The following is a 25585-nucleotide window of genomic DNA, read 5'->3' on the forward strand; positions in this document are numbered from 1 at the left end:
TCGTAGTCACCATTTTTTAATTCCAACTTTTTATCTAAATCCGTCAAGACTTGTAACCTTGACAAAATTGTAGTACGATTTTAATTTGTTGGCTGGTGGATTTTATTTAGTTTAGCAATTTTTAAAACATCTTAGCAAATAATTTGCAAGTTTAGCCCGTCGCCCCATGGGTCGGTAAGCAGTCGACATAAACCGAATGCTGCAAGACCTGTGCAGAAAATTATGTTCGCTATAGTAAGGTAACGGTCTGCAGCGCAGTTGTGTGTGGAACTTTTCTGCGCGGGGTCTTGCTGCATTCGGTTTATGTCGATTGCTTACCGACCCGTGGAATGACGAGATTATATGCAAATATAACGTTGCATGGAATTCACTCACGCTTCAAGTTGAATCAGAGTCGATGAACATGAAAATATAATTGAGTTAATATCATTTTATATCCAATATATGGGTTCTTGTGATTTTATGCATCCGTGTATTCGCATTTCCAAGGTTTTATATTAGTGAAGTTAGTGAATTGAGTTTTTTATGCTATTGGAACAAGGTTTGCTCTTGTAACTTATTGTGAGGTTAAAGGTAATTTCCTTGACTTATAGAGGAAATCTTAGTACTCTGGAATGAATTTAAATCGTAAATCCCTGGAAGTTTTCCATCACACTTTGTTAAAAATTCAAGAAAGCTACACATTTAGGCATCGAAAAATCAACACCTGGAATTTTGCTTTTCGTTTAGTGATGATTTTCCAAGACATAACCTTGGCTTTGTGTTTAGGAGGATGTACTTTCATTATACCTTAATGTCGTCAAATGAACAAATCAGTTACCTAGGTACCACATCAAAGCATAACTAATTGATTTTAAATTAACATTTCAACAATGATAAGACATCATCTATGAAGCTCTAATACGTCTAATTTGAATCAAATACGTAGTATGCATCTAATTACACCTATTTAATATGTACATAATATAATATTATGTACCTTCATTAGAGGCACGGCATCTGCAGTGATCTTTTTGAGACTTGCGCTGATAGTCATTGTGTATTACTATTGCAGGTTTAAATCGCACGTGTTCTTGCGTATCCAATTACACCGTAAAATGTCGTTAGTTTTCAACTGAGAGACGGCCAAGGTCAGGCGTGGTTCCGGTAAGGTAGGGAGACCCCAATACTAATTATTTAGATTCTCCTTGGATTTAAACCCGAACCACATTTTTGCAAAATTCTGTAGCTGTGCGGAAAAAACATTTGGACTTGGTTAGCTGATTTCTGACGACGCCTTCGACCAATGGACGACTTAGTAGAAAGTATTCAGTTTCTCTCTCTTTTTGGGATTCAGCAAAGACTTCTAATAAAAATGCTTCCGTTTCATGAAAATAGATGTACTACGTCGTGTAATATTTTAAATTGAGCCGCTATCAATAACAACCCTTACGTAGATGGCGATAAGGTTTAAATTCCCGCTTAACACCATCCGCCTGTTTTGATTTATGCAAGAAAAAAACATGCCCAAAAAGTGCCTTTTATTTTATTTTGTGGATTTTCAGGCATAAATATTTAATTTTTTTTCGATCATTTTATAAATAACTTAATTTGCCACATTATACAATAAAATCATAATCGAAAATGGGTTCGTAAGTAGGAGATTTTGAACTTTAAAGCAGTTTTCATAGGCCTTATACATTATTTTTTTCTGGGCTTATAAAAAGACTTATCTAAAAAATACTCGATTATTTCAAAGGCCAAAATGTATTCTACTCGCAGTATTTAATTAAAGCATCTGAAACATTTCTAGGCGACCAAATTTTCAAACCAAAAACACATGATTTTGCATTACTACGTATGGCATCGCCTTAAAGACACCATGCGAAATTAGTGGATTAACACGACATCATCGACGTCAACGGCAATTAGTATCATTGAATTCACCTCACAAATCCGCTATTGTCTAAAATGTACAGCTTTAGTAAATGTCTGTTGTGTCTGCGTTTTTTTACAGATTGTCATTTGGTGATAATACGCAATAGAGCCAGAGTCTGCTTTGTCTCTGAAACGGATTAATTCATTGGTTACACCAACCGAGTTGTATAATGATTCGTCAATATGGGTTCCCCTTATCAACATTTGCGGAAGTGAACATTGCTATTAATAAACATTACCATTTCATGCAAATCTTTTAGCCATAATCTATTATTTATTTCCGAGACAGGTTAGCGCTTTAATTATTTAACCACCTTTGCTTGTGTAGAGATGAAAGCCCGGTTTGTTAGCACAGTTGCGCAATTATCAGGTCATAGTTGCAGGTTGTTTAAAATAATCAATCAATATTCATTAGAAACGCATTATTGAAACCCCCAGGAAAGTGAATACTTTAGTATCTGTACAAATTAAAAATAGTTATTCTACAAGATTGTACATTAGTTTACTAATTAAATAATAATTATCGAATGGATCTTCTTTTCACGTGAATAATAACGGTGATACTGATTTGATTTGCATATTAAATTTTATAAATAAAACCATATTTTAGTCCAATTTAAATAATTTGCATTGAAATGCCAGTTCACTGAGTAACTTCACAGTAAAGAAACATCTGTATCTAAGAAAATGTATTAGCAGATTAATACATTTATTAATCCACAAAGAAAAATGTATTTTTGCATAATTCCATATTGGCTTTAGCGTTGACATGCATGCCAAGATTTTACCTTGCAAGGAAATATAATATTAGAAAATTACTAAACAAATTAACATCTTTAATAGGTTATTATTAGATATGTTTTGCTTGAGGCTTAATATGTCATACTAATCTGCTTCACGTCTTTGTCTTCTGTATTATTTGCCAAGGTAAACACGATCTTATTTACATGCCTTTCGGCACTTTCATTGACATTTTACTACAGTGATATCTTCTGACTTAATTTGTTGTTCATTTTAATCGCGTCTTTACTCTGACCTCTAATAATATAGATACCTATATAATAATTTTCATTACCGCCAAAAGCCAATAACTTATGGTTTTTATTGCTTCGCTTGATTTGTCCAATAATAACCAAATAATGATATTATTGGGTCACTGGGTCCATTGCTTCCGGTTTAAATATAAAACTTTTTCATAAATTGCCATTATCTCTGTATCTATCCACTTTCCCATTTAGCATTCGCATTGCATTTTTTACACCAGCAATAATAATAATATTTGGATGATTAATATAGCGCTGTTTTTGTGCAAAATTACCTCAAATACATCCTCCATCTCTTCTACAATTATCTACTAACTATATATGGAGATAATATACAGTACCATACTTTCCTGTTAGGTCACTTGAGATTTAGATTAAGACTTAATTAACATTAACTAATTGTAACGAAATTTAGATGCAGGATTTAGAATATAATTGGAAAATTGGATGTAATTGGACTTTCTATCAGGAATGGTATATTTAATTTAAGGGTGTGACAGCTTAAAAAGGGTAAGTTTTTATTTTAGACCTGAATTCTGTTGGACTTGTGGATCTTAGTTCCGGAGGGAGTTTATTCCAAGCCTTCAGCTCAGATGCTCCGAAAGCGTAATCACCAAACTTATTTTTTGGCTTGCGTTTAGTTTCCATCAGTCTGCCTACAGCTGCTGATGTTGCTGATCTAAGAGTTGACTGCCTCAGACCAGTGTTTTCCGGGACGCATAGTTCAGATATGTAGGGTGGGGCCATTTCATTGATGGATTTAAACACCATCCAGCACAATTTGTACTGGATTCTTTCAGGGAACTTGAGCCAGTGAAGGTTACGAAGGTGTTTTGAAATGTGCGAATATTTAGAGACCCCGGTTATGAGCCAAATTAATGATTTATATCTGCCGTACCAGACAGAGAAGGTAACAAAGAACAATTTAATAGACATAAAATTTATTACTATTGTAACATTCAATAATAACAGTCAATAAACAGCATGTGTCGTTGTAATTACATTCATTTATAGCCCCAGGAAGAATTATTGTTCGTAGGTCGCGGTTTATCCTTTGATAAAAATAAACAATAAAGTAGGTATATTGATATAATATCAAGCTAAAAACCATTTCAAATATTGCGAAACACAGTGTCCCCAATTTGTGGCATAGAGTGCCTGCTTATTTACCAATTTGTTTCCCTTTGAAGACATATAATTATCCAATTCAGTTTCATGGCATTCGGGAGCGGGACTCGTGGACAAATATAAAGTAGATTTCAAAGTGAATTGGTTTATTGAAATTATATTCCTACTAACCCGCATTTGAAGTCTGTGCAGTTTCTTAAATAATATTAATATTGCATTCCGGTTGCGAAAGATGTTTTCTCAAGGCATCTTTAGATGGGTGCTGGAAACATTCAAATGAGAAGGAAGTAAACAAATATTCAGGAAAATTTAGATTCCAAATTCACGCATTGAAATATTTATCGTATATTTTATTAGATACGTGTATTTCGGTCCACGGAATTTACGTAAGCAATGCGCGTAATCAATTCGTAATATTTTACCACATATAAACCTTTATTAGAATTTGATGGAGTTTTCCTTCAAATATTGATTAGGCGAGGAAAATTTCGATCGGTCCTGTTTCAATAATTCATAGCTCTTTTAAAATATTTTTATTTTGTACAATATTTGACATTTCATAGTGCAATCCAATAATGTTGGCCTCACTCGGGTTGCTTACCCGTGCTGAGGCCTCCATTTTATAATACAAAAAATATACACAATACATTTAAAGAAAATATATATAATGTTGGTGAAAAATACAACATGAGATTAAGATAAATTTAAACTAAAAATATAGATATAATTATAAGTAAAATAAATTTTAAATAAAATGAAATAAAGTTAAAATCGGTATATTTATATTATATGTTGTGTGTTTGTGAGTGATGTTTGTTTTACATTGGTTTTGTGTGTTACGTGTAGGTTTTATTATCTTATGTTATGAAATTTTGTTAACATTGTATTTTTTGTTCTTTAATCCATATTGTCATTTTGTGTCCGAATTTATTTTTGTTTTCCTCAATTTTATTTTCAAGTGTTAGACTGTTGAATGCTTTTGTATTATGGTATTGATTGTGTCTTTGTCCAAAGCTTGTATTTACCGTCGGAGATTTTATGTTTTCTTTGTACGCTTGTCTAACTGGTCTGTTAGTGATATTTTGTGTATGTGGAAATTTGTTTTTTGGTAAAATGTAGTTTAGTAGTGTTTTAACGTATATTTAGTACGTCACAACTATTGAATATTTGGTCTGTATCAGTCTATGTTTTTTAGTATTACCTTTAAGATCGTTTTTCTGTGCGATTTATATGTAATCGATAGCAGAGTTTTGTTGCTCCTCCCCAAGCAATAATTCCATATTCTATTATTGATTGGCAAAGTGCAAAAGATATTGTATATATATTTATAATATATGTGTTAAATAAAGTTATTATGATAGGTACGATACATTCTAGAATTATTAGATAACTTTTTGAACACGTGCTTATGTGCTATCTCATTTTTCTACACCGATAAGTCATATTCAAATAACCTAATCGTAATTCGAGATACTTTTTAGTAATTTTTCCGTATTTCAGTAAAATTCAATTCATCCGTCAATTAATTGAATGTGTGAATAAGGTGATAAGAATTGTTTATTTTCCAATCTAGATTGTTCCACAAACTGTTACAGGTGATTCGTTACTACAAAAACCGGTCAAAATGATTAGATGAAATAATAAATTATGTAGATGTGTGAGTATCTAAGTACATGCCCATAGGTGGTGTTGCAAAACATGATTAATTTATTGATATTATGATTTCGTGGTAGTTAACTATCACTTAACTTGATGAAATTGGCAACCATTGCAACTTGCATGTGTGTTTGTCGTGAGTAATCTATCTCGGCTTTATTCAAGCGTGACTTACCTGAGAGATTAACAAAAGCAATATATTATATTTTAGAACAATTGAAACATACCGCGAATAAAATTGCACTATTTTGTCACGAATAATAAAATGCCTTATTCATTAGTTCTCCATGTACAAAATTGGCAACACAAAACACGTTCAAAAGGCTTTTATCGTCATCACGTTTGACCATATTATAACTAAACACTTTCATTCAAATATTGTAGACGAGTTTAGGGGGGTTAAAAAAAAAAATTTTTTAGGGTGTGTCTCTTACGACAAAAATACACATAAATTTTTTAGATGCTTAGGTCGGGGCCGCATTGTTTTTCGTTTTCGATCGACTACGAAACAAAAAAACTTATGGCCCTTTTCCAATGTTTTTGTTTTTCTCGGATGTTTTGTAAAACATTTCATTACTGGATACTATTGACTACATCAATGCTTGATACCCCAACTTTCGGGAGTTCGCAAAACAAAGCTTAGCTCCGTTGTAATCCCTCCACTTTTCTCATAATCTAAGCATGTATCAGAAAGTGTGGTAGTAGTGAGGACTATAAAATGTATAAGGTTAATTTAATTTACAGCGTTATTTAACATATATAAAGCAAACTAGGCCCCGATCCTCGATTAGAGGAACGATTTTTTCAGCCATATTATTTCTAATTTCTAATTTTAGAAAGTGTAATACAATTAGAAAATATCTAAATCAATTACACAATAATGAATTAGTAACAAAAAATAATGACCGATAACAGTAGAACCAGGAAGGATTTTCGGAATTTTTTAGTGTCGACCGAACGACGATTTAAATTCGGATAATCGATCATCCTCAAAGTGACAAATAGATCTTAATTTGATAATAATTTTGTCATCATGAACATTGAAAAAATTGACATCGTGCTGGTGTTTGTGACAATATTGGCAAGTATTACACTCGTAATAATCTTGATTTAAGTATTTATTAATGATGATTGAGATTAAATTTTGCATGTTAACATTATCCGATAAATTCTCGAAAAATTGCTACAAAATGATTAAATCGCTTATGTACTTGACCCCAACACATTTCATGACAGTGATGCACAACCTTTTTAACAGCAGATTGAATTGATCAGTTTTTCTAAAGTTCAGGGGTCGCCAAGGATACAAAAATGTTATAATCCTTCAGAAACTAACACTAACCTAATGTAATGTGGTAATATTATATTAAAAGTGATTTTAAATACGAAGCCGAAACAGCTGTCACGCAAAAAGCATTACGCAGACTAGCAGAAGTTTTAGTTCCGCTTTGGTCGCCTGCAAACACATTAATCAATCTTCACCATTCTGTTTACTGGGCAGGTGTTTTTAAGTACCCTTTTATTATCAGCTCGTGCCAAATTTCGTACCTACCTCACGAATTTTTGTATGGAGTCCCATTGAATAGTTGGCCCAAATGATGTAATGACGATGACTCCATGATTGGCACACTTATCACCATTCTATCAGCCACTATTGATTGGGAGGCAATTGCCCTGACGGTGCGTCATTTCACGTTAGAGATGAACAAAAAAGACCCTGTCGTTGTCCGTTGTCCTATCATACCTATATAATATGTATTATATTATGCATTAACAATAAATTTTCCAATAGCCAATTTAAACCAATTTTGAAATGAATTTATTCAATATTAAAGAAATCCGTTATGGTAATATTTAAGATTTAATTTCTTATTTCTACGTATATTTTTTTTTTCACAAAATTAATTAATTAATTACATATATGAGCACCTACCTACAAGTACAAGTTTTTCTAAGTTACTAACACTAAAACATATGGTACAATCAGGTGTCATGTTTTGACAGTTACACATTTAAAAACTCCTTTGCTCATGATGAAAATGAAGTTGTGAGCTGAAGGCTTGACTTAGATATTCCAGACAGACAATTTCATGACTTAGATATTCCAGACAGACAATTTCTTGACGCCTTAACTCATCCTTCCGGAGTTTTCACGTATGGGTACAGAATTTCTGCTTTATGTTAAATATTTTTCGTCAATGTATGTTGAGATCTTTATACAAGGTGAGGCAAAAGTAATATCATAATGTGAATAATAATAACATTAATAATAACATATTATGACATAATATATTTAAACACAATTTTTTGTAAGGAACTTGATTAATGTGTCACGACTTTGTCGTAATATAATTGGGTAGTTCAATTTCTGTAATACTAATTTAATTTGCGCTGGAAATCTTACGATTCATTTTACTGAAAAGTTTTTTTTATGCGGTTTCATATCACCTTGTTTAGTTCCTTCATCACTATGTTTTCCTTTTACACTTTTGTATTTCCGGTTTCATCATAAAACAATGACTTCTATTTGTTTGTCACAATTAGGTAGGTACTGAAGTTAACGTCAAATTAATTTAGTTTCACCTAATTTTGCAGGAATTTGTGCGATAAAGAAATTGACACATTATATCTCGTTCTTGAGTTCAATCGATGTACTCACGCACAAACAAGAATGAGTCTTGCGTATTTGAATAATGCATGTATTTACATGGCGATAGAGGCGATACGATAATATTACATTGTATGCGATGGTAGATACTCTCAGTATCGCCTCGGTGAAAGACAGCAACTCTGAATCGAAACGTTACTTAAAATGGCTTAAAGAACCCAACCTTCCTCCACCCCAACTCCTTCCCTTCCACACTCCCTTCAGTCTCATAACAGTTGAAACCATAGAGAAAAGTTTGGAACTCTTGTGTAATATTCACATAAAAAATCATATCAAAAGAATTGAGAAAACAAAATAAGCTATCGAAAAAAGGATGGCAAAACCAATAGGAAGATAATATCGAGTTGATTTGTTGGAACTAGGTTTGGATCGAGTCAAATTTTAATCAATTATTACTTATTCAAAGTTTATTTGCGTAAAAACAAAATTGCCTTCAAAAATCATATAAGCTGAAACGTGAAGCCTATGTATCCATTGAAATAAGGTTGTATTCGAATAGGTATTGTGTTATAAATAATATGGTTCTGATTTGGAAACTAAGAGTATATTCGATAAAAGCTGTACCTACCATCGATCAGATACTGTACATCGATGAGTTGTACCTACGCCGGACTGTTTCTCGTCCAAGGCAATCAGGATTAACATTGAATGGACAAGTGTGCCAATTTCAAAACCCTTAAAATAACCGAGGGCCAGACAGACGGCCTTGAGTAAAGGCCAGTGATAAGAATTAATTAATTATTTGCCGCCAGTGCATTCATGTTTTATCTACGTTTTATAAATTATCATAAGACAATGTATGTTCCTGCGCTCTAGGTCATTTTATTAAAGGTAACAAACTTGAATATATGCGAAAATATTGGTGTTGCGATAAACGTCTTTTAAATTAAGTCTCGTGTCAAATGAACAAATGGTCCACCAAAACCAACGCAAAATTAATCTTTTATATTTTTGGATTTAATGGGACAATTAAAAGTTTTTAAGGCCAGGTTGTTTGAACCATCGTCACATTTGATCAACAATTAGACCAATTTGATTTTTTTACATTTGCCGATTCTCGGTCCATTTCAACCATTGTCGTTCTCGTAAATTTTGAACTAAATACACAGAACGTATTATGTGTTTTGTGCATTTTATGTTAAATTTTGTCCGAATAAAATCGTGGCTAAACCCAGAGCATAGTGATTATTATGAAAATATCAATAATAATTGTAACACATAATATATCTTGCACAAAAAAAAATCATTAAATCTTGATGCAATGAAGTGGAAAATTAACGTTTTAGATAAAAACCTGCGTTTTTGTGAAACAAAATGTTTATCGTTTTCGTAGTTTTAAAATAATTGATAATAACGTTATCTGACTTAATCAAGATAGTAAATACAGTCACGAGGACATGACACATGTATGTTTGAGACTTGAGCGAGGTTATGAATGTGGACAATTGACATTTTTAGCCTCCATTTTTACTGCTGTTTCGGACTTATCTTTGACTGACGTTTACGACCGTTAGATAAAACCGCTTCATTTCTGTCAATAATAAGTCATGTTGCAGATATACTTAATCGACTGAAGACACCTATGAAGGTTGTTAACCCAGTTATTGAAATAGCTTTACCTTTTCAATCAGCTCTTCACGTGTGATCGACAAGGCATTTGCAGGAGCCATTAGCTTGCTCTACTTCTACGGATTTATTCCATTCCCGTCCCAGTATCTCCTGGCTTTTAGTTTTAGTGCCTGCATTTTGTTTACTCAGCTTATCTGCGGTAATCAGTGTCTAGTTAGACATTTTCATATTAAATATATTATTAGGGACCTTAAAATTTCGTAATTCGTGACGTGGCTTTACTAAAGTCGCGTTATTTTTGCGATGGTTGTTAGTAAAAAAACGATCGAATTTTACAATAAAAGTGATAATATTTTTGGTATTTCGCAGAATAAAGTAGCGAAACACCTTTTTAAAAATCAAATAAAGGATGCCGGTACCGCCCTAAAAATGACATTAGCTGCAATACATTTTATAGCTACTCCCAAGGTTCGTAGAAAATGTAGTTAACGATACTCCTAGCTATTTGAGCTTTTCAAAACCATAAATAAATTAGTATATTTTCAAGATGTAACTTTTTCATTTCGTATAATGTCAAGCCACAAAGGGTTTGCTTTCTTCGATAATTTAGTATATTTTCGTTAAAATGTCCAAATTCAGACACAAACGGGTCTCGTCATATTGTTCATTGTTCAAATAACATCACGGGAATTTTTATAAAGAGTGAGGGGCTCGATGCCAAGCGTTTTCCGAATTGTAGAGAATATCCCTCACTCCCATTGTGAGAATCCCGCCATCTAGAAAGTTTCATTTTGTTCCTAGACAGACTAAGCAAAAAAGTATCAATCATAATCACAAGATTAGTGTTTTCACTGCTATCTATAATCATGCTTTTTGTAACCACTTCCTGGAAATTGTACTGGTAATATTAATAAATGCTTTAATCCTAGGTGATTACAACTATCATACATCTTTAGTATACTTACAATTAATATTGTCGTATGATAATATGTTGGCGATACTCTTTATCAAATTAGTTAAAAGCTCAAGGGAAAAATCAGTGTCTTGTTCGACACTCTAACGCCCATAAGACGAGTTACATGAAAGTCGTTTTTATATTTGATTTCTTCGAAAAAGACTTTTATTATTTGTAATCAAAATTTACGTATATCCAGTAATTTGGCAAAACCTCAATTTTTAGAGTCATGGGGTATAATTATTGAAAAACACAAATTGACATAATTCACGCGATTTTTCACCCAAATTAGTAGCGTTTGTGCGGTAGATAGATGTAATTGAAGAAAATGTAATTTGGGGTAATTTCATTTTCGCCGAGATCAAAGATCATCCAATTTGAAAATTCTGGGAATTTCTCATTAATTAAACCTATATTTTAAATTAATAAAGAGAACTAACCAGTTAATTTTGGAGCCGACTCTAATATTTGTACAGTACATGGTCCTATTATTTGCGCAGCATACTTTTTATGTATATACCTATGCAAATGAAAAAAAACATTCGTGATTTTGTTTTTTACGCTTGTGATTTTGAGGTTAATTTTATAGTTCACCCCAATAACTTTGTAAACAACAATAAATTAACATTATGGCAAAACCAAATAGAGTACAAACAAAAACTTGTTTCTAATATACACATAACACCTGTTTACCTTACTAAAAAAGGTCTTCATTATACGAACGCCCTAAAGTTATCATTACTTTTGATTTGTTGATTCAGTTCAATTTATGATTTCCTCTGATTGTATGTAGATAATACATTCCCGTGTAACATTAAAATTACATTGTTTTTATGTTTAATCAAATCGTTAAATTGAACTAACAATTGCCACCCGGCTTCTCTTGAATTGGTACAATCTCTTTTCGAAATTTTCGAAAATGGTGGTGTCTTAAATGTCGTATTTTTCAATCTTACCAGTCTAGCTCGCTGAAAAGTCACGGACCGATACTGATACATGGTTAATAGCTGACACAATACTTAAGTTAATCTAGAAATAACAAAAAATATATATTTGCAAATTTCTTAACGCCAGAGTTCACCACTCATTACATTTTTGGACCATTTGGTATGTTATTTAATATTTAAAATCTATCATAATTAGTGATTTTTTTTAGCGAAGCTTTTCGTGCGATCGCTTGTCAAATAATGTCAACAGATGATATAATTATAAAACCTTATTATCTCTGCCTTGCGGGATAATCGCTTTAGATTATAAACAGATCAATCACACTTAGCGTGGAGCGGCTTAGAGCGGCAGATTAGAGGGGAACACTAACTCAGCTCTGGACCAATCAGTAGCCGGAACGACAGAATTATCTAACAAGGTTTTGATTTTTGCACATTGGCTTCCGTGTTAACTGTGGGATATATCGGTTCAACAAACTGACAGTAGGCTAACACCAACACTTAGCAATCTGTAAATGTTTATGTTGTAGTCAATTATTATCACTCAACCCGAATCAAAGTCAGAACATTGGGTAAAGGTGTACAATTATACACGGAGTAAACTTGCTCATATGAAATACTGTTAATTTATTAAAAATCTGGTCAAATTATTGTTGTTAATAAATGGACGAATGAATTAACAGAGTTCCTAACAAAGTATCAGTAAAGAGCGAATGTTTTGTGCGAACACGTGTTCATACAAATATTGCTACTGACATTCTGATATTGTCGCATTTCGTCATGAAATTTATTAGGAAAAGAATACGTGGTCTCCATATATTCTGAATGACTAATATATTTTATATGAAATTGGCATGCCATCACTTTTTTAACACGATCATTTTTTTTTCGTGTGCACATCCAGAATGGTAAAAATGCTGCTCGAAATGCCTTTAGCCGTGTTTAGAGACCAGTTCTGAATATCTAGGTACTACCCGACCTTTCATTTCTTCATCTCCTTCCCATCTCCACTTCATTTAGCCTCACAACATTGGGGATGCCTTAGTCTCACTGGCTCCGGACAACTAGGAGCAGTTGGGTCTCTTGCATACATTCACATAAATTTTTGAGATCATCGATTCGGTGCCTTGTGAAGGAGGCGAGGTTTAGAGTTATTTGATTTAGATTTGAAGCTGTTTTTTCAACTTGTTTTCGTGAAGACTTTCAGTGAAGTCATCGGACCAAACAAGCAGCTTACCTGCAATTTAAATATGAATTATAAAGTTAATTTGATGGATAAACGACGTAAACATATCCATTATGTAGAGAAAAGAATCAAAACAACAATTACTCCGAATATTTATGCACTCTTGCGTGATGGATGACTAAGGAACAGCATTATTGCTGGATTACTTTGCTCGGTAATTGCTCCCAAGATTGGAGACAAATCGCTATCCATTACTATCTAATAGCCCAAGAACGTGTTTCTTCATAACAAATTATGTTTGATTTTTAGGAGCATGTGCGAACTCAGTTTTCATTTCACTGATTGTAAAGCAGATAATAATCAAGATAACTCAACTGTTCAATGTTCTACTGTCACTTTCGCACGTCTGGTTGTTTCGAAATTACTCATAGATTGTGACAGTTGAAAAATTCATTAAAAAAAACAATTATTTATGACGTATTTGTAACAAGCACTCCTCCCAAGCTTTAATTTGTTTGTTTTCCTTTGTAAAAAAAACGCATGACCTTAAAATCATTTTCATCGATTAACCTGTATAATTTATTATTAATTTAGTAAGTTCCTCTGACCCTACAAATTCAATGACAACTATGCCTATCACATTATATGGGTTGGAAAGTACACAACTTTTTTTCTATATTCAATACTTATTACAGCACAATGACAGATTCACAGTTTGACACAGCTGCAGAGATGAATAATAAAGATTATAATGCGGTAAATTAAATAACAGATAAATAAAACTAATTTGAATAATACGCAAGAGAAGGAAGCAAAATAAAACCAAACAGTTTTATGGTTTTTGGAACACCTTGGACAAATTCAAATGGTAAGCCTTTCGCTCGTTGTGAATGCATTAATCAATCTTTCTGCGGGGAAATAGAATTGTTTTTGTTCGTATGTTGGTGTGGTGTCACGTGCTGTTTGCTGTCCTTAGGGGAACACCCAAGGTCAACAGAGGTGGTTACCACGGTGACCTACAGATGGGGAAGGTCACCGCCTGCCACTCTCCAGATATCCGAGACCTTGCGACTGGTGCGCGCTTTACTTCCGATGCAAGATGTGCGAATTTGCGACAATTTGTATACACCGGTGATGAAAGACCGTACATTACGATGGTAGTTTACTAATAATTACTTATACCGTGTCCCTAAATTCAGCGTTTAGAGCCTTTTCCTAGAAGATAAAGAAAAACCACACCCTTACGTAAAATCCACATTATTTTGAAACCAAAACTATTAATATTTTTTTTAACTACAACAAAAATAAAACACGAATTTTCGAAATCAGATCTCTCCCTAAATGAAACTTGTCAATTTTTTAAAAAGATAGGTATCAGTTATCATTCACCTACAGAAATTTATAAATGACTACTAATCACTAACCAGCTATTGTACAAAAAACTTTTAAAAAGGTTCCATGGCAACTCAGGACAGTGGCAAGTAAACACACTTGTGAAAAGTGATGTTAAGTCATTAAAATTACCTATAAACCTAACCTAACCTATTTAACATTGTTTTATCATCACTTTTATATAACGTATTGAATAGCCAGTTGCCTGAGTCGCCCTGTTACCGAAGTGGGTACATCCTACATAGTTTGATATTTTCATAGTTTTGCTGCACGCTCAAGTTAAGTTATCTTCATAGAATTACTCATTGTTCGTCAATAGGTTAGATTGGCAATCGGAAATATTTGAACAGTTATACCCGAGCAACTCCGGAACCTTGAGCGGTCAAGTTCCGGTCCTGGCTCGCGCAGCTCTTGAACGAATGCAAAAGATACTAAACTTTACAATGACAAGAGAAGAATATTTTTTACCTCTTTGACCCTGGGGTTTATTCATAAACAGAATTTACCTTTATTTACACTGTGATGCAAATAAATTGTCAATTAATCTTGGGTACCTACCTACCTACTAACCGTTGACAAGAAATATGTATAAGGTTTTACTTTGCGGAATTGAAATGATTTTTGGTAGCATAACAATCACATTTTGATAGTTGGAACAATTTATTATGATCTCTCTTCTGATACAAAAAACCAAAATATTTGTGGTTATACATCTTTATAGATTACCTCTACATCTATATCGGAAACTCGGCGTTTGATAGTTTTTGCTAACACAATGTACATGTCCGTTCAGCAAACACATACATTTCCGAATTTCCAGGCTAAAGCTACTATTTTCAGTCCACATTATTACTTCCATTATGAGCTTTGCAGTTTCAAATTTATGTTTTCTACTTCCAAAAGAACCCAAATTGTGTTTCATATTTTTCAATCCAAATCTCCGGCGAAACCGATTAATAAAGTTAGTTGTAAATAAGAAAAAAAGTATTTTTGGCGATCAGTAACAGCTAATCTACTAACGGTGTTAATGAATCGAAGTTTTTACTGTAATTGTTTGTATAACGCCCAATCCAGTCTTATTTCTGAGAACAAATAAGGATATAAATCAGGTTATGAATAAATTATGTCACGTATTATCCAAACCAGCAAAAAACAACAATGCATTAAGCCACCATTATGAAAATATGATTTAGGTTTTTCTAATTAATTATTAACTTAACAGATTTTCCGTACGTAGAAACTAGAAAACATCCAAAAATAAAATCGTCCGAATCATACCTAGATGGCGTCACTTCATCTTTATTTCTATGGGTGACTTCAAAACTATAACAACTCAAAAAGTCAGAACTAAGATAAGTTATTTCTGTTTTCACGTCAAATTTTAAATCTTTAGACCAGAATAGGCGTATAAAAGTATAAAAGTAAGGAATATAGAGTTTGGTAAGATTAATAAACAGTTTTAGCTAAAAATAACTTTACACTTGGGATGTTCAAAAAACGAATTTTAATTAATATTTAATCTATTTCATAATTGAAAAAAAAAATCGACCCTACGGAGTAAGTTTAAGAACTAACCGGGATTTCAATTTTAAAATATATGTATTTTTTAAATTTATGTTAGGTTAGTTGATCAATTCACAAATCAATTGAAATTACAATGATTGGGGTCAATACTCTGTCAGCTAATTCTCGCGTCAATGCCATACATCGAACAGATAAACACGGCCGGTAACCATTAGATTATGTATATAAATTAGCATATATTATAAATAATATTGCCACTGTCCTCCGTGCTCTATTGCCGCGAGGGGTGTTGCTTGGCAACCAGATGCTGGGGGACTGGACCTGAATCATCACGAGTCCCAGACATTGTCTGATTATCACATCCTTTACTTATGTTCCATCATGTGACACTGGCTATCAATTGCCAAATCATATGAACACTTTTCCATAAACATTGTTGTTGTCCTGCACGTCTGATCGCGACGACGTTTGATTACGGACACCACCAAATCAATCTAATTCAATTAAACGTGCACCTACTTTGTTCTTCCTCGTGATGCATACCGTAATTTGCGTATTTCTACAAATCTGTCCACAGTAGGTCAACTACTAAAGCTATTTTATGTTTACAACGGGATATGCTTTCCCATTCTTGTTAACCTAGCAGGAGTGTACTGAAGATTGATCTTTACCCTTTGCATCATTATGTATAACCTGCCATAAAAGATTGTCACAACCAAAATTTTACATTTTATAGGAGGGTTTCGTGGAAATAACCAGTTCTTATTCTTCTTTAGCGTTGCTCTTCCCATTGCTGGGCATATGCCTTCTTGGAAATTTACAAAATTTGTGGTGTGGGTTAAACAGATTACACAAATTTAATTGTATACTAAAAAAAACCACTCTACTTTCCAAAATTGTTTATTATTAGTTTAATTTCAAATTTACTTAAAAATAAAGCGATAGAAAGGTGATAATAAGGTGAAGATAATGCAATTATGGCGATGACAGTGCAAATTCCAGAATTACGTGGACAGTAATGCCTTGAACACGTCTTGAAATATGCAGAATTGTTGCATATAATCTAATTACCATCTTAACTGAGGCGCTGCAGGTAGTCTTGCATGGTCAGAAGGCTTATCCACCGTCATACGTAACTCTGTCAACATGTAGACTAACGACAGCTAAAGCCTATAAAGTGCTTTAAGCCTTAACCTAACACATTTATCGTTTCACTTGCAACGAGTCGCTCGATATTTGTCACGAGCCCAATAACTAGTGAGTTATTTGATAACGATTGTAATTATACGCGTTAACAGATGAAAAATTGTTTCAATTGTCTCTTTGTTGCAAAACATGTGTCTATTTGTCTTGGTTCACTCTTTGTATTGTATCTTTTATGAAAATAAACTTTCAAGTTAGCATCGATATTCGGTATAATTTGTGGACATGGTGTTAGTTTTGTATCCTAATTCAAAAACAAGCCACATTTATTTATTATTTTTGCCAGTGCAATAGTCGAACTGTTGTTATACCCAGTTAAAAAAAATCCAGGCGTCAATGACAACAGTTGTGGCACCAACGGCAACAGTTGTGTCAACAATGGCAATAGTTGTGACAACAATGACAACAATTGTGCCAGCAATGGCAACAGTTTTGGCAACAATGGAAACATTTATACCAATAATGGCAACAGTTGTACCTACAATGGCAAAAGTTGTACCAACAATGGCAACAGTTGTACCAACAATGGCTATAATTGGCGTTGCTTTTTCTTTGAGGCCGTCATTGGCTGAAAAAAAGAGTACCTACCTACCTACTTATTTGTCAGTTGGAGTTCTACAAAATACGACAACAATCTATTCATTATGTTAATAAAATTTAAATGAGTAAAGTGTGGTGTTATATTCTTATTTACATAACAAAGATTCCATTGATGAGGGTCGATGGTCTGCAAACAACTCAATGGACCTCTCAAGTTGCGTATAACAACAAATACATTCCATGTTGGCAAGTGATAATAACATTCATTTCACTTTCTTAAGTGATCGCTCATCTTGATGCGCCGGACAATCCAGTAATTTAATAATACCAATAAAATCCAGTTTAAATATTACACATTGATTAATGTCCTGTTGTGTTTGCTAGTTAAAAATGCGCTTAATTTGTTCGCACCGTCTCGTGACTTGGTGACAATGCGTCAGAGTGCCTAGGCCAGATAAAATGATAAAGACCTGTTGTCAACTGTCAAGCACTTGATCTGACAGTAAATTGCTCCCCCGGCATGCCAATAAAAGTGAGTCAGGCGGTACCTAGTTGCTTGCTTACAAGAAAACCTGTTCAGGTGTTTACATTATTTACAAGATTAGACACATTATTTGTTGTCTTCTGCACGTGACCTTACAGATCGAGAAACCTTAGCGGAAAGGCTTTTAATGCGAACAACAAATAAACAAATAATGAAAAAAATGTTATCAGTTTCATGGTCAGACACAGGAACAAAACATTAGCATGCCCTCGGAAGAGATATACCTAATACAATACAATGCAAAAACATCAACATTTTTGCGGTATACCTAATCAGGTAGAACCCAACCACATTATGTGATGTAATCAGAGATGTGCTTTATTTCAAATAAATCCATTTCAAATGGAAATGCAAAATGCAAAATGGGTATTTTCCATTTTGCATTTTAAATGCTTTTCTAAAAACCATTTTGCATTTTGCATTTTAAATGCTTTTCTCAATGCATTTTCCATTTTAAATGCTTTTTTGCAACATTCTTCCTACTTTCTCCACTCATATTTTTTTCATAAGCCCCAAATGTCAGTCGGTCCTCAACCTCGCTATGAGAGATAATTTACATTTGTCAAGTTGCTCCCTGGTAGGAGCCCTGGCAATTGAGTGATACCATTACAAAAAATACTGATTTAAATACTGAACATGGCCATGACGCTGTAATATTAAATGTTAGATAGCAGTTTCTATGTTTTTACGTTTGGCAAAATTAGTCCCGCGCAAATTTTTTGTGGTTTCATAATCTGTAGTCGTGGTGTTTTTGGATTTACCATCATGTAATATGTTTGTTCTACATTGATGTCCATTATTAAATGACAAAATTGTTTAAAAATTCTATAATTATTTTAATTGTTTGACCTGAGAAACCATTTTGCATTTTCAATGCATTTTGAAAATAGGTATTTTGCATTTTGCATTTGAAATGCTTTTCTAAAAACCATTTTGCATTTTGCATTTTCAAATGGAAAAGTTTTGACCCATTTCCATTTTGCATTTCAAATGGTTTTGGGTACCCATTTTGCACATCTTTGGATGTAATGCAAAATATATGAACATACACATATATTTAATTACTATTTTATAAGTATACATATTTACTTATATATACATATGTTGCTGTGGCTCAGTCTGTCTGTGCAGATAGAAAAACAATAGCGCGTGTTGTTTTTACGTCCAACAAGTGAACATGTTTTTACGTCCAACAAGTGAACATGTTTTTCAAAAAAGCGTTATTTTACCTGTCACAGGTGACATCTATATAATATATACATTATTTGAATGCAAGGTTGTGTCAAAATTTCAAAGCAATCGGTGCATTTAAGATTTTGAACAAACGAACATTTAAATTTTTATTTATACATAGAGACCAAAGATATTTGATAGAGATAGATTTAACATTTTGTTTTAGAATCAGGTGGGTTACTGTTTGGCTTAGTTTTATAATAATTGACTTGCGATTTTTCTACTGAAATCTTACCTATAATTAATTTTGCAATCACGCAACTCCATTTGTGATTGAGATTTGATAATAAGATGAGTGTTATTAACACTTCCTGTCATGTTAAAGAAACTATTAAATATGACTTATTCCTTCCATTGGACACTGAGAAAGAACCAAGTAATTTCATTTACAATTAGGTACATACTGCAAATTTTTTAGTATAATTTTCCTAGAGAATTTTTCTAATTTTCGTGTTATCATTTAACGAAACACAACACAAGCACGTGTAAATAAAACAAGAATGATGCAATATTAAAAATGGTTTATTTTTTTATTACAGTAGAAGTTTTTTTGTTGTTTTTCTCGAGGCACAACAAACCCAATCTGTATCTACGCAGGTTGTAGTTAAAATGTTCGGGTAAAGAGATATTGTTGGTTTTCAGAGCTTTTAGTGCGCGTTTCTAAAAAAGGCTTTATTAAAAGTCGTGAAATATTTTGTAGTGTTATCGATTTTGGGACTCCTGCAAAACTGGTCATTTTTTCTCGTGCGGTTATTTGTATTATTATAGAAATCACAAGCCTGTTTTGAAAATATTTAAGATTTTCGAGACAAATAATTTGAGATTTTCACCATTATCATGTTGACCGTTTTTTTTGGAGTGTTACGCTTCCTCATTTTTACCAACTATTTCTGACAGCATTGCATTATGTGTAACATCAGACATCAGACCAGATGATGTGCATTGAAAGGTTTTCTGAAAGACAACTCAATTTTTCTGAAACATTCAGGCGAATGCGATTATCCTGCGCTGTCCCTGGGAACTGTAGCCTACTCCTTAAATTGCCCAAAGTTATTGATTCAAAATAACTGCCGTAGGCGCTATATGGCTAAGATCATTCGCTTTCTGCGCTGTCTTCCGTATTTCAACCTGTTCATTTGATGAATTTTATTAGGGTTGTCAGATTATTTAGAAACTTCTTCTCACTTTATTTATTCTCACTTAAATTAGTAACTAAATGATTGATTTATTTCCAGGTCCATCAACATGGGTGGAGAAGTTCCCCGAGGCGAGCGGCTCGCGACAGAGCCCAGTGGACATAGCCACCTCCACCACCATGTCTACGGCGCAGTTGCTCCCGTTACAGTGGACCTACTGCCCCATCCAGACCAGGTCGCTGGTCAACCCGGGCTACTGCTGGAAAGTCGAGGAGAATGGCAGGGGATCAGGTAAATAGAAGCGACCTGTATTACAATGTAACAAGGGCCACAAGGGGAACCTGCCGGAGATCTACTTTACAGTAAAAACCTGTAAGACTAACTTAGGATTTTGATGATGACGAACTCAGTAGAGATGTGAACGTATTCACCCATGACCTCGGACCAGTCCTACGTATTTTTAGGTACTTCTTAGACACGTCAAGAAGCTGTGTTAAAATCTTCTATTAACACAATTTTAGATATTTGTTTTCTTCTACATCATTATAAAGTTGCATGGCCCGTCAGATTAGTAATTTTTACTTGGAGTCTGTGTACCAACTTGAGACTGTGTACTTTATCGTCCTGTGTACCAACATCATGATTTAACATTAGTAACGATCCTCACCACTGGCTTTGCTCAAGAATAGAATTTAATTGAACAAATAGTTCTTGAATAATTATTCAAAGAGCATTATTTTATAAAAAAGCTTATTTGATATAGACCATTCAGCAAAAGCTGCGAGCATTTCTTAACGCCATGGGCAAACAGGTTGTCTGCTTCGTACATCAGAAATGTGTATACATTTTAATAAATAGTTTGTTTAATTGTTATTAAAATTAGCTCAATGTGTTCATACCTCGCCTATGTTGATAATTTTTTGCACTCTGTGTTATTCTTCTTCAACTTCGTCGTACACAGTTATATGTATATAAACGCACCTGTTGGACTTGGGTTCCAATATCAAATTCTAAAGAAACTAGTGCTTTTATTATTAGTAACGCTTCCAAAGAACTTTTTTTTTGTTTCTATAGTCAAATTTCTATTTCAGGTAATTTTAAAGGAAAAACTAAACTTACAGGTAAATCGTGATAGACGTACCTACCAATATTGCAAAACTTGTTGTTTTGTTACGATGGAAAAACCAACGGTGATAGTTTGTCGAAAATAAGCTTAACCTTACTTGACTTGTTGTTGTCTGTACCATATTTTTAATGTAAGTAGGTAACTATGTAGCTAATTTGTAAATAATATGTTGTTTTGGTTCGATTTGAAGAAGGTGAAAGGGAAAACCCCGTGATATTCGCAACGAATGGTTGATCCAAAATTAATTGGCTTCAGCGAGGCTAAAACCGGTTCAACCAATATTACTTTTCCAGTTAATTCTCGAAGAACTGGAATAAGAATTATTTATTAGTGTATATTGCGCTGTCCATCGACGTCAAAACTAAATAATTTTTAACGTCATCAGTGAACGGGATTCCCAGCTAAAATTAGGTAGACGTTTTAATTTTTTGTCTTTCCTTTGTCTAGACAAATACGGCAATTTAATTTATAGACGAATCTTACATGAAAAAAAAAAGAATCTTACATAATCAATACCGTCATTCGATATTGCAATTTGTCAATAGAATGAACAAATTATTTTTTGCATATTATTAAGTATTCCGAAGATGTGATTTTGCGTCTTCACGAACACGGTTTGCCGTCAAGTTTTTGATAATTTACCACATAGGTACTTAATTAAATATTAAGGAAGAAGATAATACTAATAAATCTAAACCAACCATTAAATAGAACAACACACAACTAGGAATCGAACCCAGGATCTCGTGTCTTGCAGGGACAGGCGTCTTAAACCATCAGACCATTGGGATCTATTTATTAAACGTGATATTTGTCGATATCATATATCAAATTATTATAAAATAATTTAGCTACCTTTTTTAAACCATAAAAAATTGTCTAAAGAAATTAGTTTGTAACCTAGATAGTGTCTATGATTGAGATCGAGTTTAAGTCGCTTGTCCCGGGAAGACAAGAGATCCTGGGTTCAGTTGTGACCGTTATCTTTTTATTTTTCTGTGTCTTGTTCTGTTTCATGTTTCGGTTAGATTTATTAGCAATATCTTCCTCGTCAATGATATATTACATTGATGGGTATAACCTTAAAAAAATTAAAATTAAAAGTTAATTATTTATTAAAATGTATTTACGTAGATGTACATATTTTTTTTTATTTTTTTTTTTTATAGTGAATACCTCACAAGAGTCCCAACTGCTCCCGTCTGGAGCCAGTGAGACTATGGCATCCCCAATTGGGGGATGTTGTGAGGCTGAAGGTAAGTGGGGAAGGGAAAGAGGAAGGTGGGGAAGTACCTGGCTATTCAGATCTAGTCACTAAACACGGCTAAAGCCATTTGGAGCAACGTTTCAATTCTGAATGGTGGTCTTACACCAGGGCGATACTGGTAGTATCTTCCACTCTGGAACGTGCCGCAAATATACTATATATTATTTTAATTAATTAATTGTGAAATAACACAAATTAATCAAATAAAATTTATTTGCGCACGCCGGGTTCGAACCCGCGACCTTCGGAATGGCAGTCCAATGCGTTACCACTGGACTATGCCGGCCGTCAAATATATACATATAAGTGTCGTAAATTTTTAGCTAAGGTGACATTTGATATTAAATTTAAACATTTTAATTTCGGATCCTAAATGGATTATTCGATGAGAAATGGTCATATAAAACATATGTCATAAAAACTGTCTGCACGTTATGAGTTTGTTTATAAAATTATAGCCTCATTACGATTCTAATCGATAAATCACCCGTCTTTAATGATGATTTTGATCATTTTAATAGGCACAAATTAAAGATGCTGATAGGTACGACAAAAACAAACATTTTCTAAAGGTTAAAGTCAACATTTTAGATACATATAGATGGGAGGATTGTCAACTGTGTTTTGATAGGCGGGCGTAATCAGATTCGAAAACTTATTTACTCGGCGTTGCTCGAATTTTCTCTACTTTCTGCAAATATAATATGCATTTATTATATACATGTAAACCTTCCGGAAGAAATTCTCTAATGATAGTGAAAACCTTGTCAAAATCCGTTGCATAGTTTAGAAGAACTAAGCGCACAGACAGACGATAACCGATGTAATTTTGGTGTTTCTTATTTTTGTATTTGTCTATATGATAAATTTATGTGGATTCAGTAGTTCACAATCTGTGGTCCGCGAGCTGAGATTTGATGGGTCTCTGAAGATGTATGGAATCGGAAGAAATAATAAATCTTTAAACCTTGCTTGTTATTTTCATGCAAAAAATAAAGAACTGGGTTCTTACACTGCTGACAAGAAGCTACGATTTATTGACAATTGTTGGTCGAATATTTTTAGATAATTTTAATAATATTACAATCGTCAGTAAAGGCGCTGACAATGGATGGCATACATAATCTAAACGAACTTCTCATCTTTGAATAGATAAAGATTTGTCGGCATAATAACTGGTAATAACTGGAATAACAAAGGCCAGGTTATCACTCTTTATCAGCAAAGTGCAATAATAACTCGATCTGTCAGACCACTTCAAAATGCGTCAATGGGGTGGGTGTCCAGTGTAGAAACGGTTGTGTAATATTTTAAATTGAGCCGCTATCAATAACAACCCTTACGTAGATGGCGATAAGGTTTAAATTCCCGCTTAACACCATCCGTCTGTTTTGATTTATGCAGGAAAAAATCATGGCCAAAAAGTGCCTTTTATTTTATTTTGTGGATTTTCAGGCATAAATATTTAATTTTTTTCGATCATTTTATAAACAACTTAATTTGCCACATTATACAATAAAATCATAACCGAAAATGCGTTCGCAAGTAGGAGATTTTGAACTTTAAAGCCGTTTTCATAGGCTTTATACATTATTTTTTTCTGGGCTTATAAAAAGACTTATCTTAAAAATACTCGATTATTTCAAAGGCCAAGATGTATTCTACTCGCATTATTTAATTAAAGCATCTGAAACATTTCTAGGCGACCAAATTTTCAAACCAAAAACACATGATTTTGCATTACTACGTATGGCATCGCCTTAACAAATACAATCTCAAAAAGTACCTATGTATAAGTAACATCAATATAATTCAAAACGCATGTTGACGAGAATTTATGTAAATAATATTACAAACTTACTGTGTCACCTTTTTATTGTATATTTATATAAATGAAACTTTGGGAATTTCATATATATGCAACTTTATGAATTTTAAGAACAGCGACAATGAAAATGTTTACGTTTAAAAACACCTTGTTTCACATGTTTATTGAAACATGGTAAGTGGCGATTCTTGCTTATTTTAAAATTCGGTATGTTGTATCACAAAGTTTGGGAAACCCTGACATAGATAGTATTAGCAGGTATCTCATTTCTCAGAAGTCTCATGGAAAAGCTCAGTAGATTATTTCAATAACATGTTTTTAATTCTTTTTCATAGCTACCTACCTATTTAAAATTACGATTGTTAAGGAAAATGTTAGAAAAGCCTAGTTTACTTGTATCTAGTTTTAACTTGTTATGTTTTTAGATAAAACTAGCTTTATGTTGACTTTATTCACAGCAAAGGATTTTATGATGACTCGTGTACATTTGTGTCAAAGCCTGATAGTGTCTTGATATTATGATAAAACGCAAATAATAGTCGTTATTATTTAGAACTAGTTAACTAGTTATCCTTAGGAGATAGACATATATTTCATGTATCTCATAAGGTTTACCAAGCGTTAGCAATGTAAGCGCCCGAAAATATTTTTTTACGACTTGATTACAAAACATCGACTTTTCTCTACTTTCTATAGATATAATATTATGTATTATATATAAAC

At 33.2% G+C, this 25585-nt stretch overlaps 1 protein-coding gene across 2 annotated transcripts in view; it reads left to right on the plus strand.

Moving 5' to 3' along the window:
• The window catches only part of CAH1 (carbonic anhydrase 1), a 66552-nt gene that overhangs the window by 20582 nt on the left and 20385 nt on the right, over positions 1-25585 (plus strand). For both annotated transcript variants that reach the window (XM_089649927.1, XM_089649933.1), the window contains exon 2: positions 20741-20932. In XM_089649927.1, coding sequence (XP_089506053.1) covers positions 20741-20932 — 192 coding nt within the window. The remainder of the gene's footprint in view (positions 1-20740; positions 20933-25585) is intronic.

Source organism: Hesperophylax consimilis, chromosome 3, assembly GCF_061612785.1.
Source record: "Hesperophylax consimilis isolate HC1 chromosome 3, BYU_Hcon_1.0, whole genome shotgun sequence".
Taxonomy (NCBI): domain Eukaryota; kingdom Metazoa; phylum Arthropoda; class Insecta; order Trichoptera; family Limnephilidae; genus Hesperophylax; species Hesperophylax consimilis.